Genomic DNA, 13,682 nt, shown 5'->3' with positions numbered 1-13,682 from the left:
GTAACAAAATTCAAATAGAGATGAGATTCTTGGGTCTCATTCTTGGCATTACTAGTTTTGCCTCACAGTATTTCCGCTACTTCAACTGTAACTTCTAATCTCCAGCAGTGTACTTACATAAGCAGATAGCATTCACAGTAGTAACTATTCAGCCATGCAGCAATGTCATCATTTTCTGTTCCTTAATAGAGTACTTAAATGTTATTTTAAATGTTAGACACAAAATATGTACTCTTCTTATTTTGGTTTTATAAAAATGGCAGTTAGCATTCCTACTCCTGCCTCTAAGGACCTGACTCATTCATGGTATACAGGATTTTAGACAGGCTCTCCTCTCCCGTGACCCATACTCACACTTCAGATCTGGTGCACAGGATGTGCGCTACATACAGAGATACTCAAAATCACTGATAGATATGTACATCCAATGAAGTTCCACTAGATTTCCATTAATGTAAATGAGAAGAAGATCAAACTGAGTATATAGGGGGGAGGGGGTTCAAATTGCTTCTTTTTGGTTTGTCTTTTATTTTGCAGGGTTTTTTTCTACCTATCTTTTTTTATTGGGGTCTGACTTTTAGTCTTTTTTTCACATCATTATTTCACCTCTTTTCCCATCTGTTTCTAAAATCTAAAGCAGGTAGCTACTCAACATTTTGTTTTAATTCACTCTTTCAAATCAAACAAGATGAATGACTTCTTTAATAAGAAAACTGCAATCAGTGCATTCGTGAATGCTATATAACTAAGATTGTACTAAGAAACTGAGGTGGGCATATAAAACTTACAAGCCGATTAGCAACAACTTATCTGTAAAGCAAGAGCTTCTCACTCACTTCTCAGATTCTACTAAGTTGCAAAAGCCAAAACAAGGGAAAGAAAGGCAGGGACCTGCCAAGCAACTGGGCGGTTAGCAGAGAGCGCCTATTAGCATCCTCCTTCAGGGGCTAAGGCATCACTCCCCCACTCTGGCTAGTTAGTAAGGCCTCCCTTAAGGCCTTATCTGACCGTGAGCTTGCAAACATGTCATTGAGCGGACAGTCCCAGCTCACCGCTTCTCTCCAGCAATGTCACCAAACAAAAAGACTATTCTAGTAAACAGATTTTACTGAGACGTTCAGTTCTAGCACCTGAGTGCTTATGTCAGTACATGTTTAATTTCAAAATCTAAAAATATGCTGATAGCAAAATCTCCCTTAACAATCTAAAAGCGTCATATCATCTTAGCATCTTGTCTATAATATACGAATAAAAACGGAAATTTCTTTCTTCAATACCAGAAGGAAAAACTTTATTAATGTTAATGTAAGTTAAGCTTGTATAACAAAAGGCAATATAAGCTGAAGCTACTTAGTTTATTAAACACATTTGTCATTTATTTATCCAACAATAATCAAAAGTGATAACTGCATTGTCATAGGTGAGGAAGTAATTCAAAAAATCAGGCTGATTGAGTAAGACTACCTTATGGATTCTTTTTCTGGAATAAGCTAATTTAATAAGTAGCATTTGGAAAAACAAAAACGTACACATATGGAAGTGGTAGCTATAAATTAAAGTAGCAAAAAAGGAAGTAATCAGACAAAATACTTTGAAAGTAAAAAGGACAGGAAAATCTTTTTCAACCCTGGAAGAGCTACTTAGAAGATCCAAGTCCTTTTTACATATGTGGGGGCTTTTTTCCCCCCTGTATTAAATACTAACTTTCACTTTGGTTACAGTTTACTTTGTTAAAGGCAGACCGGAGACCATCTCTTTCGTGCTTAAGGTTATCTAACACTTTCTTATGTAAAATGTTGTTTTCAGGTGATAAAGGTTTTCCCAAAGGCTGAGAAAAAAAATTTTTTTGTTTTTGGTTTGCCTATCACAGGCTGAATTTTGGAATGTTTCAGCCACCTATCAAACTGATTTAGGGAGAAAATATACTTGGATCGAGAAACATGTTAGACGAGTTTAGGGCCTAAATTAATGTATAGCTCATCTACACTGAGAATGTTTCAGTCCAGAACTGTGGAACTGCAGTGACATTTACTCTGCCGTTCATCCTTTAGTGATCTGGGTAAAACTCAAGAGAATAGGTGATTTTCTTGCCTCTGTTTTCAGGTCTTTGCTTGTTTTACTTAAGGAGGAGAAAGAAAAATGTGGATGCCATCTCACTGGGTCACAACTGGGCCACAGGAAATGGCAATAGAAATGAGGGCAATGAATGAAAGAGCTGGGATGTGGAATGTGAGAGAGATTGTCAGCGGAGAAGGGAAAGAATTAAGGAGACAAAGGTAAAAGGGTGTTTCTGCTCCAAATCAGATAAAAACCTGGGAGTGCCTGTGTTTGCAGAAACATCTCCTTTCATAGGCTAATTTAGAAAGGGCGCCAAACACATTCCTTTCATGTGTTAAATGTCAAAAGTATGCATTGAATACCAGGATCTCAAACCTGCTATAGCCAATACACCCCCATGAAATGGACTTTTCATGTATACTTAAAAAAAAGGAATTCAAATAAAAATATACTTACAAAATGTTGATGAACTGCATACTACAACATTTGAAAATATCAGAAACACTTTCTACAGAATAAAAAGCTGATGTTTGCTGAACTGACTTAGTGACTACTCAGTTTGCCCTTGCGTTTTAGATGCTTAAGCCTTAGGCACAGAACACCATTTAAATCTGGTGAAATTCAGAATCATTACCTTTTCTGTAGTTTTACTAATTCTCTATCCCGAGAGATACTGTGACCATAGGTGCATTTTGTAACATCTAAAGTCAGTCAAAGGTTTAAAAGGAAAAAGTGTTAGGAGCAGAGGTAGGATCCCCAACACTGGAAGGGTTCCTAGTCAGAAGGATTTAGAAGTTCAGAGATGGACATTTTGGTGGAAAGGGCTGGGTGTGATAATGTGTCACCTTTACCATTAGGGCACCTCTGCTTGGCACCGCAGGTGAGGGAGATATTGCTAGACAAGTGTCCCTTTACCCTGACACCATTCAGAACTATCCAGAACTCCACCACCACTCACATTTTAAACCTCTGTTCTGCAATCTTAATATAGAAGCCCTAACAGAGTCCATCCTAAAGCATGGTTGCACTATGCAGGCAGTACAAAAACATAATAGAAAACCATTCTTAACCTCAGAAAACAGTAGTAGTTCCACTATTAATAACATCATCCTTAGTTTTCATTCTGAGATTAATTTATCTCTTCCTCAATGTTTACCTGCAAGATTTAAGAGCCTTCTCTTAAGAGGAGTGAACCACTTTCTGCTCTTATCCCAGCTACTGATAGCACACTATAAGAAAAAAAAATATCTAGAAAATTATTTGGATGATAGAAAGGACAATTTCTGTGGTGCTTTTCTTTCTGAAAATCTGAGTGACCACTCAGGCTGGACAAGCCTTTGCTTGTCCAGGCTGTGGGGTTCCTTCGTGACAGCACATTCAGATAACTGTTCTGTTTGTAACCAAACTTTTGCTAGGCACTCACGCTTAGAAAACACCTGTTCAAGTTGCGAGACATCCCAAAATGTATCTGCATATCGCTACAGACCACAGGCACAAAATCCATGCCTATGACTGTTCCCCACGTAGGAAGGCACCAGCGCTCTCCAAACCAAAAACATCACATTGGTGAGAATGTGAGTTCAGATACTTCTTTTAAACTTAACTTCCTTTAAAAACTGTTGACTCATCTCAAAGGGCAGGTCGGCCTGCTGAGATTAGAGTAGATAAGAGATTAGCCATTAACTACTACCTCAGGCATGAGTGGATTCCTGCAGGCTGAGTAAAATCCTCCTTTTTCCCCCCATCTTCAGTGCTGCTTTGATTTGCGAAAAAACACAGCTCTGAAGTCAAGATAACCTTTGTTCTTTGAACATTGAATTAATTTGTACAGAAATATATCAAATAAACAACTTGCTTCTGTGAAAGGAGGTAAAAATAAGTACAACAAAGACCTTCAAGACTGTTTACATTTATTAATACACAAAAATAATCTGGCATGAATACTGCCAATTGTATCCATGAAAAGCCAGCATGGCTCTAAAGCAAGGACATCTCACAAGAACACAGGCTGTAAAGACAGCTACTTCTCCGGTTTGCTTTGGTACCCAGTCTCTCTATTCATGCTTTCATCTCAATGGAAAGAAGTGAAATTTCTTTAGGGCCGGAATTATCATGTACATCAACGACCTGATCTTTGTGAGCCCATGAAATGTAGTGTAATTTCAGGGGAGACACTGCTGACTTCGTGAAAATCAAAAGGGGATGAGGAGGATGGGACTGAACCACCTCAGTTCTCAATAGCTGCCCAGTTTTCCATTAATTGTGCAGTTGTACAATAAAATAAAATTCCTCTTCATAGCTGCAGTCTGACTATTCCTAATGCTTGCCAGAGACACTGGTCTCACCTCTTGAGATTTAGGTCCAATTCTCCAGCTAGAGATTATTGACGTAAGATGGGAATCAAAGATTTCTAGTGGAACCACTAGAAGGAACTAATCTTTCCACAGACGCCAAGGACTTTCAGAGAGCTATTAGCACTGATCAGGAAAGTATGGCTCATTTTGATATTTGGTCTAGCAATGATCCCTTCGGAAATCCTGGATGGTTACAGAAATGCTAATATTCAGAAGTACCTTTGGAAGTTAAGAACCCAGATACTATTAAAAGGTGAAAGAGCTTTCTGAAAATCTTTCCTCTAGAAGCTAAGGACAGAGACAGTTAAGCTTTCAAAACAAATTGTTCACGAAACTACTAAACTTATCCGTCTCCATTTACTGTGGTATCCGGGCACGTATTAGTCCACGCTCAAATACACTAAGAAAGTGAAGTCAGATTTTTTTTTTAAACCTATAAGCCATAAAGACATAGGGAGACAAAACTAAGTAGCACAAGGGCATCCTGTAGCTGAATTCTCAACTGAAACAGTATCATTCAAATTCTTAGCTGTCACCTCAGCCAGTAACCTATCTTATTTCTCTCTGAAATACTGTGTTTTAATAAACATCAACTCCTATTTCCATCCCAACAGAGGCTTATGTGTTAGAAGAAAGGGGATTCATTCCTCAGCCACTGGAATCTCTAAGCAACTAGTTGACCTAGTCATTCAATCAGGCTCTTTGGATTAGGGGCTGCCTCTTTCTTTGCTTTGGGGCACTTAGGTGTGACCTGCACCTACCTTTTAGGTAGACCAGATGAACAAAAACTTTTAGAGAGGCTACATGTCCTACAGAGGGACTGCTTCTTCCTTATGGCTGTGGTTCTAGTTTGCAGCGGCCCAAGGGACCACACTGAGGTCATGTATGCAATTCCTGATGAGACGCCAGCTCAGGAACACTGCGGAAGCGCTTTCCACATTGTTTGCACACATGAGGTTTCTCCCCCAGGTGAGTTTTCTGATGGAGAGTGAGGCTGGAGCTGCGTGTAAAATGATCACCACAGTCTGCACACTCAAATGTGCGCTCACCGCGGTGCACCTCCTGGTGCTGAGTCAGAGCGGAGTTGCGGCTGAAACTCTTTCCGCACTCTATGCACTTGTAAGGCTTCTTTGCTGTATGGATGCGCTGGTGCTGGAGAAGATTTGAGCTGCGGCTAAAGCTCTTCCCGCACACGGTGCATTGATAAGGACTCTGCTCTGATGAAGTTCTCTCTGAGACTGCAACGTCTTGGAAGTCTCTCACATTACAGCATCTCTTCCTGGAGACCTCTGTCTGTTTGTCCTCAAAGGGTGTTTTTAAATTGATATTTTGAGACATTTCACCCTTCTGACAAGTCAGGTCACCATTTTGGAAGATGCTTTCTTTCTGACCTCCTGATGACACCTTGTGCACTTCTGTCTGTTCATGATTCTCTGTTTCTTCCTCAAGTCTATCAACCTCTGCATAGAAAAAAAAGCAATTTGCTACTATTAGTAAATAACAGACTTAATTCTTTAGTACCTGTACCTTGAAGCTAAGAATTCTAATCAGAGCTACACTATTAAGACACTCAATAGTGTAATAAAAATTAAGTTTTGCCACCTCAAGAATAACAATATATATTTTACAGTTCCTGTGAAAGAAATGGTTCTGAGGAATAGAACCCTGAGTATTATTCTGAGTACAGGGAAACAAGCGCAGGAGAAACAGAAAGACCCAGTAGAGGTTTTGGGGAGGAACCAACTGCTGATTTGCTTAACCGTCCCTCCTGAAGTAGCAATTTAAACACGCTCACATGTATCATAATCTGAACCGAATCCAAGCTGCTCAACACTAAGATCAGAACTTCCATTGTGCTTGGTACTACAAAAGGGGTAGAAATCCACTGTGCTTGATATTTTCTACATCATCAGTACTATTTTCTACTACTATCTACAAGTATCTTTGATACCATTATCAAAGAAAGAACAGGAATCCTCACCAAGTTTTTAAGTCACAAGAGAACATTATGAATGTTAATTTGACCTCTTGCATCGAATAAATATGTTTTGGTTCAACTAACAGTTATAAATTCAATGCAAGAATAACTAAGTTACACCTATACTTAGATGCCTTACGTAAGTAGTAAGCCAGATGGCTTAATACTTTCTGCTCTTTAAAAATCTGTGAGTTACAACCATCTGGTATATCCCTTGAAAAATCCTGAAAATCTCACTTGATAACACTTTAGGACAAGCATAAATGGGTAAAAAACACTGTTTTCCTTATGTACCCAAATGCACACCATTAATGCAAGCTTCCCTCCTTTATCCCTCTCATTTAAATCAAAAGCATCTCACTTTGAAGACCAAGAGGGAAATCTGATTCTATAGTTTCTGTTTTCATATTTCTCTTTAGTGAGGTGCCAGATATGATGGTGGTATGGACTCCTAAACTAAATTATTAAAACCAGCCAGACCTGGGAGTGCCAGATAAGCCCACTGATCAGGCTATATTATTGCTAAGTCCTGTACTGAAGCATTTCCTGCTTTCTCAACAGTCCTTAGCAATTTTCTCCCTGTTCTCTTATACACAATTCTCTGTGCTCCCATCTCTTATAGCTTCTTACTCATCTCTTGAAGGAACTGATGATCTTCTTTAGTAACAGAGAGCAGCTTGTATTTGAGTTCTGGTTGTTTGCTTCCTCCTGCCTCTTCCTTGGATGGCTGTTCAAAATTAGGCTGCGGCTGATTAAGTGGAGAGCTGGAAGGCTCCTTTAATTTCATGGGAGTAGCCATCTTCACACAGTTCACTTCTTCAGCCTTCAAACACTCTGTAACCTGATAATAAACCAAACACATCAGGTAGAGAAAAGGCTTTGGAAACACTAGGAAGTCGGATGAGAAACGAGCATGCATCTCACCCTAGGTGGTGCATCTCACTCATGCGCTGTAGTGCTGCAGAAGGAGCACCAGTGGTCTAATACTCTCTTACACCAACCTGATGCAGGCACAAACATTTGCCTATGGAGTTGGGATAACGGACTGTAAATTGCCACATGGGAAGAGCATTCTTCCATCCCAGCACAAGGAATATGCACTGCTTTATCCTGAGTAGCATTTCCTCAACTGAATCTACACTGGAATACATATACCTTCTCAGGTTCCTGAGTCAAATTTGAATTCAATTTTAGAGACCAGTGCATTTACAATTTTGGTGCTGGCTACCAGACCTGATGTGAGTAATGTTATATAGTTTTGGAGAGACTAAGAACAGTTTCTAAGCCAGTACTTCCCACTCCTGTTTGTCATGCCTGTCACTTCCCTCCATGTGCACTCTTGGATGAATCACTTTGAGATTGTATTTCCAAATACTTCTAAGTCCCAGTGAAAGTTACTTTTGCTTTTGAAAATGTCCTTAGTCTTTTTGTGCTTTCAGCTTTCACCTGTACGATGGAGTACTGTTATCTCTGTATTTTTTTACTTTTTAGGGAGACATTGAGGTTAAATGCATGAATGTTCACAAAGAGTACAATCATGACAAAAATAAATGCATACATGATGATGCATTAATTATCTATTTCCTTACTGCAGAAGCTAAGAGTCTTAGTTGTGTCTTAAATTTTTAAACAGGAATGGTCACAAGTTTCTGTGCAAGTATCCTTTAACAGAAATTTCAATTTGGTGAGGATAGTTTTAGCATTAATACTCAAAATTAGCAAAAATAACCTCTTGTTTTCCACAGAAATTTTAAGGGGAAAAATAATTGTTTATTTTTATCCTGAACCTTATGGTTCTTCAGTGCAAGAAGTAGAATTAATCACATTTAAGTTTACATCAAAGTACATTTGCTAGATTTGAATTAGCTAGCTTGCTACCTTACGGCAACTCATATGCTTGAGTCTGTCTCTTTTATTGTGTGAGAGTTTTTCCATATTTCAGCATAACTCATGGCATACTCAGGCCTTCAGTTCCCATCGGCCTTCAGTTCCCATCTGGCAAGTAAGAGGAAAGAGCTTCTCTTTTAGGTATTAAACCTATCTTACCTCACTTTGTACAACGGTACATCAGGATCCCATGGGATCCTGATCCCTTTATGGCTCATCATCATCACCCCTTTACAGAGTCCTTTATGGGATTTCCACTCCCTAAAGCTCTGAGCTGTCCAGATGAAAAACTGCGGGTGACTGCACTTTGTGTAAAATTAAGATGGCAAAACTTTTTAAAGCCCTACTATAGAGAAATTCTTATCGTGGCAAGAAAGTGTCACAAAGGCCTAACATATCTATAATCTCCTTCCTCCCTTAGGTATAAATACATCCACTCTGCAGCCCTAGTATTATAGCCTCTGGCTGGTGCTAGATGGAAACCTTCTTCCAGAGGAGTCATCTGGGTGCAGGTATCTTTCCAGATCCAGCTCTTCCATCAATATACACAAGAACTATTACAGGATATGCATGCCCATGGTCTGCTCCTTCATATGTCTCTCTGCCTTCAGCTTATAACTCCAGTTGTCTACAAGCCTCATGGAGACCCCCAGCCTCCTGGCAGCAGAATTTTCTGAAATGCTGGAGCTGCTTCTCCATGGGCCCTACTCTTTCCATATATTAATGGCAGTCTCTTACTGATTCACAGGATTTCCAGTTTGTGCCAGTCTCCTCCACATTTCAGAGCTAACCCTACCTGTGTTCTTGCTCAGCAGCACTCTAGATAAAGCAACAGCACTGCAGACAGCTGGTTCTAGTACCACAGGCCATGTCCAATAGGTAGCTACTTTTTTCCCCACATCCAATCTGTGCAAAAATTGCTGAGCCTAAGTATTTAATACTTACTGAAAACTGATCAAATCTCTTCTTGCATTTGAGAGTCAGCAGCAGCATGAAGAGTATAGATGGACTGGCAAGGCCAACAAAACATGCACATCAAGAAGTGTCATGTGAACTGTTTGCAAGAAAAGGAATTAAAATAAAAACAATTACATGTGACCATATACTTACAAAATCAAAAAGAAACAAGAATTCCCTCATATATCACATATAATGAGTTCTGAAACAAAGATCATGAGAATCTATCTAGAATATCTGGTTTCTTCAGATGTAATCCGGGCATACAGTAGGCAATCATGTGAATTTCTGCAATTTATGCTGCACAGTTTATAAGCTGTTAAATATGCACCACTTTGTATTTGCATGCCAAAAAAAAAAGACATATACACTCTTGACAACTCATACAATATTTAGTGTGTTTCTAAGAGCAATTCCCTATGGAATTCTACCAATATATTTTTACTTTATAAAATGAAAATTTAGCCTTGACAGCTGGAAATCTATTAATACCAAACTGTCATAGTCAAGGAACTGAGATAGTGGACCTTTGGTCTTAGCCAGCATGGTAGTTCTTATAATCTAAACTTTGGAACATAAATAAAAACTGTCAGACAGGATATACTGTCACCTACATTAGCTACAGACTCCTATTATCAACTGCAAGTTGGATTTTAAAATGCAGCAGGTTATGCGCTCTCAATTTCTAAAAGGTAGGCATGCCTAGTAGAGTTTATTAAGCTGCAAGAGCTATTTTAAGGCAGATACATGCGTTTCCTGCAGTGGAGGGAAACACGTACAGATGCACTGGCAGAACAGAGATGCAAAAAGTGCTAAAGTTTTAAAATCATTTTGACCTTAACAAGGAGGAACTTTCTACGTAATTTTATCATTCTTCATTTATCATTCATCTATTCTAGATGGTTAAATACACATACACAACTCATCTTCATAATAATTTGATTCTTATAGCACATTTTCAATACATTTGAAATATGCTGTTTAAAAGTAAATAGAAATCAGTGTTTTCTAATATGCAAATGTTTCGCTAAAATGCCTTTTGAAATGATCATAAAATTTGTGCTGGAGGACATTAAAAAAAAAAAACCTGCAAATGAAATACTCATTGGGATAGGAGTCACGTCTGCACCTAAGTGAGAGCCAAAAGCAGGGCTCACAGCCCACTGCTCGGAGCTGGGAAAGGAGAGGAGGCCCAGCCCAGCGTGGGGACACAGGTGCATGGGGACGTGGGTGACTGGGGACAGCCCAGAGGCAAGTGGATGTCAGGCCTCTCAGGGCAAGGCAGCAGGGCAGAGGATCCTCGCTCTGCTCCTCTGACCCCTGCTAGGAGCAGTGTGACTGAGGAGACTCCCAGGGCCCCTCTCTGGGAGGAGGAGAGGCTTTGGGGCTGCTGAGTGAGGTACAGAGGGCAGTTTTCACCCTCCAGGAGCCGCTTCTCACCCAGTGGCTCCATAGGAACCTGTTCCTGCTCCATAGGAACCTGTTCCTGCTCCCTGGCAGCTTGCTGTGCAAACATCGGTCACTGAAAGCATGAAAACGTGGGTCTTTCACAGGCAAGGGAGAGGGTTTGCCATGCCACGGAGAAAACTGTCATCTTCTTCAGGTTTCAGGCTGAACACAGATTTCTTAGTCTGGAAACACTGATATTGTTCCTCAGATAACTCTTTCTAAAGGGCCACATGTGGGGTATGACAGAAAAACAGAAGACACCAAGTCTCCCTTCACGCTATTTGTCTGGACTTCTGAATAATTTTGCAGACTACCTAATATTTTCAAATCTGCAGAGATCCTCTCGTTGAAGGAACCGTATCTTCTACCAGCCAGAAGATGTAAGACCACAACAGACCTTTCAACACTTAAGAAGGGCTAATTATCCCCTCCAGGATAATGTCTCAGTTTTGTAGTGTGTTAGTATATCTGCTCTCTGATTCTTCTTGTTCCCAGACACTTGGAGAAAGCAGATCTGGTACTTTTGAAAAAATGCACCTGAATCAACTCGGTAAGCCGATCTTGAAGTCCCCATTCAGCAAAAACTGTTCTCTTTCCTAAAGTTCCCATTAGGCTGTCTCCATTCCTCTCTCTTGTTCCCCAATCTCTTAGGAAAGCAATCATCTTCCCATAGGCCTGAACTCCCTCCTTGAGGTTGCTGGAGGTATCGAGTACACCACAGCTTCATTAATCTGCAACGCTTTGCCAACTAGCAGGAAAATCACTCTGAGGCAGACTTACCTTAAGGACAGGATTGTTTTCTTGATATAATACGAAGCACTTAATCCCTGAGTTTGATGAGAATTGGTGAGAGACTGAGAGATGAGTTTCTGTGGCTGAAAAATAGAATCGTGTTTTAAAGCTTGGTCAAGCTACTTTTTTTTTTTGTTTTTCCCCCCTGATCTGTGCTTGGCTGGGCAACTCTCTATTCCTCACTTCACTGTGAGACTTCACCACAGTAAGAGCCAGAGAAATCCAAGCCTTGAAGACAGTCTTCCCTCCAGACAAGATGGTAAAGATCTACCAAAACTAACAAAATACTCTTTGCATATTTTTTCCCCAAACTCCCAGCTAGACACTCAATGCCCTCCATGCAATTTTTTCTTCACAAAGGACAAAATTTAGGCCATAACAGAAAGGTTGTAGAATTTGACAGTCTACACTAAAAAATTTTCCAAAGAGAACTCTAACTCTGAGGAAAAGCTATAAATAGAAAAAAAAGAGCCAGTCACTACTGACAGAGTACGGTCTGTAAGAGCTCATATAAATATATGCAGCACTTCTGAAAAACATAAACATCTCAAGATCTGGAATGCCTCACTTAGAGTTCTATTTATACCTGACTAAGATGTTCTGAATCCTCCAGATCTTGGTTACATTTAGCAAAGCTTTTTGCAGGTTTCCTGCTAGGTGTCCATAGGTGGAATTCATACATTGAGCCAGGCCGAAGTCCTACCTCAGAGTCCTACCTATGTGAAATGCCCTCTTAGCAGGGAAACGAAGCACAGCAGCTGCGTGCCAGCAGTGTGAGGCACAGAAGGAGCAAGGCATGTAGGAACAGCTGGCTACAAAGCATCTCTATGTTAGAACACATACTATAATATGTTATTGCAGCTGGATATACATACATACGTATCAGCCAAGGAATCAGAGAGTGCTGTAAGAGGAGTGTTGAGAAGACTGATAAGTCAGGCCTGTTTTAAACTTTAAAACTAGACTTTCCTGAAGCCGCTCACGCAGCACACACTCCCTGCTCCCGGGGTCTCCTTACCTGCCACCAGCCGTGCCGAGCACACGTGCCCACCCGCCACTGCAACCCGGATACCTCCTCCTGCTCCCGTTTTCCCTCCTTGGGCCAGGTGTTTTTATGCTGCTGCTGCTGCTGTTGCTGCTGCTGTTGCTGCTGCCCCCTCCCCTCCCCTCCCCTGCTGCCGATTCTGCTTATCTCGTCGTCTTGCGTCCCGCCCGTCTCCTCCGGGCGCGCCGGGGATGCCCGGCCTGCTGGCAGCCGCTTCTGCTGCGGCCGCACCTCGGGGCGCAGCTCGGCCCGGCTCCTCGGCCCGCTCGGCGAGCGCGTCGCTCCCACGCTCCCGCAGGCTGGTGCCCGGCCGGGCCCCGCCGCGCTGCCCGCTGCTTCGGGGGCTCCTGCCGGCTGCCCTGCTTTAGTGCGCTCCTGTCCAGGTTCAAGGCAAGCTCATATTAATCATGCCCTCATTAATACATTTACAATACGTCACATGCATATACTCCTACAGTGGTGTTGCTACTTTTTAACTACTTGAAAACCGTTTCTGCGTCTTTCTTACTTCTAATGTTAATGGAAAAGAACTATATTTTTAATATTAACAACAAATATTTTTGTATTCATTAACATGCCATATCTATATAACTAGTGGTCTCATATGCATAGAAAAACACAAACGTGGATGCTACTACAAGCTATAAAATAAATAGTCTTGGGGATAGTACACCACAAATCTATCTCATACTCTGAAACACTAAGAGCAATTCTGGATCCATTTCCTGAGTGAAGGAAGCATAGCAGGTTCTACAGAGAAACTGAAACATTTATTCTAGGTTTTTAGTGGTTATAGTGCTTCTAAATTAGCAGCACCAATCACTTCCTGTTAATGGAGAACGTCTTCTGAGTCACATATGTATGTGGAATTTTGTCAGGTCTCAGTTTGGCACGATTTTTGAGGGGTACTGGTGTGGGTGATATATCATGGCACGCTTTCTGAAGTGAAGTTTTCTACAGAGCTATAGAAACAGTGTAATTATCATTGCAACCAAAAATAATACAGAATTAAATAAAGACATATTCTATATGGGCACATTAATAAGGGCTCAGACCTAAACTTGTTAACCAGTGAAGTCAGTAGCAGATTTTCTTGAATAAGTAAATATTGGCCCTTATTTGTCAAGAGCTGAAAAGCCAAAGGTATCTACTTATTATTCCC

General features: G+C 40.7%; 1 protein-coding gene across 2 annotated transcripts; it reads right to left on the bottom strand.

The window, feature by feature from the left end:
• Window positions 1-3,947: 3,947 nt before the first annotated feature.
• On the bottom strand, window positions 3,948-12,641 carry LOC104143067 (zinc finger protein 22-like). 2 transcript variants are annotated; one of them, XM_068941006.1, is made up of 5 exons: window positions 12,494-12,641; window positions 11,464-11,558; window positions 9,223-9,331; window positions 7,021-7,231; window positions 3,948-5,872 (listed from the first exon to the last, which is right to left on the bottom strand). In XM_068941006.1, the coding sequence occupies exons 3-5, from the start codon at window positions 9,268-9,270 to the stop codon at window positions 5,292-5,294; spliced, it is 840 nt and encodes a 279-aa protein (XP_068797107.1). In that variant the 5' UTR covers window positions 9,271-9,331; window positions 11,464-11,558; window positions 12,494-12,641; the 3' UTR covers window positions 3,948-5,291. The 2 variants fall into 2 exon arrangements, with proteins under 2 accessions (XP_068797107.1, XP_068797108.1); XM_068941007.1 differs by having other exon boundaries at window positions 3,954-5,872; window positions 12,548-12,624.
• Between the last annotated feature and the right edge of the window lie 1,041 nt (window positions 12,642-13,682).

This window comes from Struthio camelus, chromosome 4 (genome assembly GCF_040807025.1).
Source record: "Struthio camelus isolate bStrCam1 chromosome 4, bStrCam1.hap1, whole genome shotgun sequence".
Classification (NCBI taxonomy): Eukaryota; Metazoa; Chordata; class Aves; order Struthioniformes; family Struthionidae; genus Struthio; species Struthio camelus.
This window is presented reverse-complemented; position numbering and strand designations above follow the sequence as displayed.

Bases quoted from the DNA above. Each gene is read 5' to 3' on its own strand.
- LOC104143067 (XM_068941006.1), bottom strand. From the start codon at position 9,270: ATGCTGCTGCTGACTCTCAAATGCAAGAAGAGATTTGATCAGTTTTCA. The intron at 7,232-9,222 runs GTAAGTATTAAA...GTTTATTATCAG, and splicing joins AGAGATTTGATCAGTTTTCA to GTTACAGAGTGTTTGAAGGC. The intron at 5,873-7,020 runs GTAAGAAGCTAT...TTTTCTATGCAG, and splicing joins TCAGTTCCTTCAAGAGATGA to AGGTTGATAGACTTGAGGAA.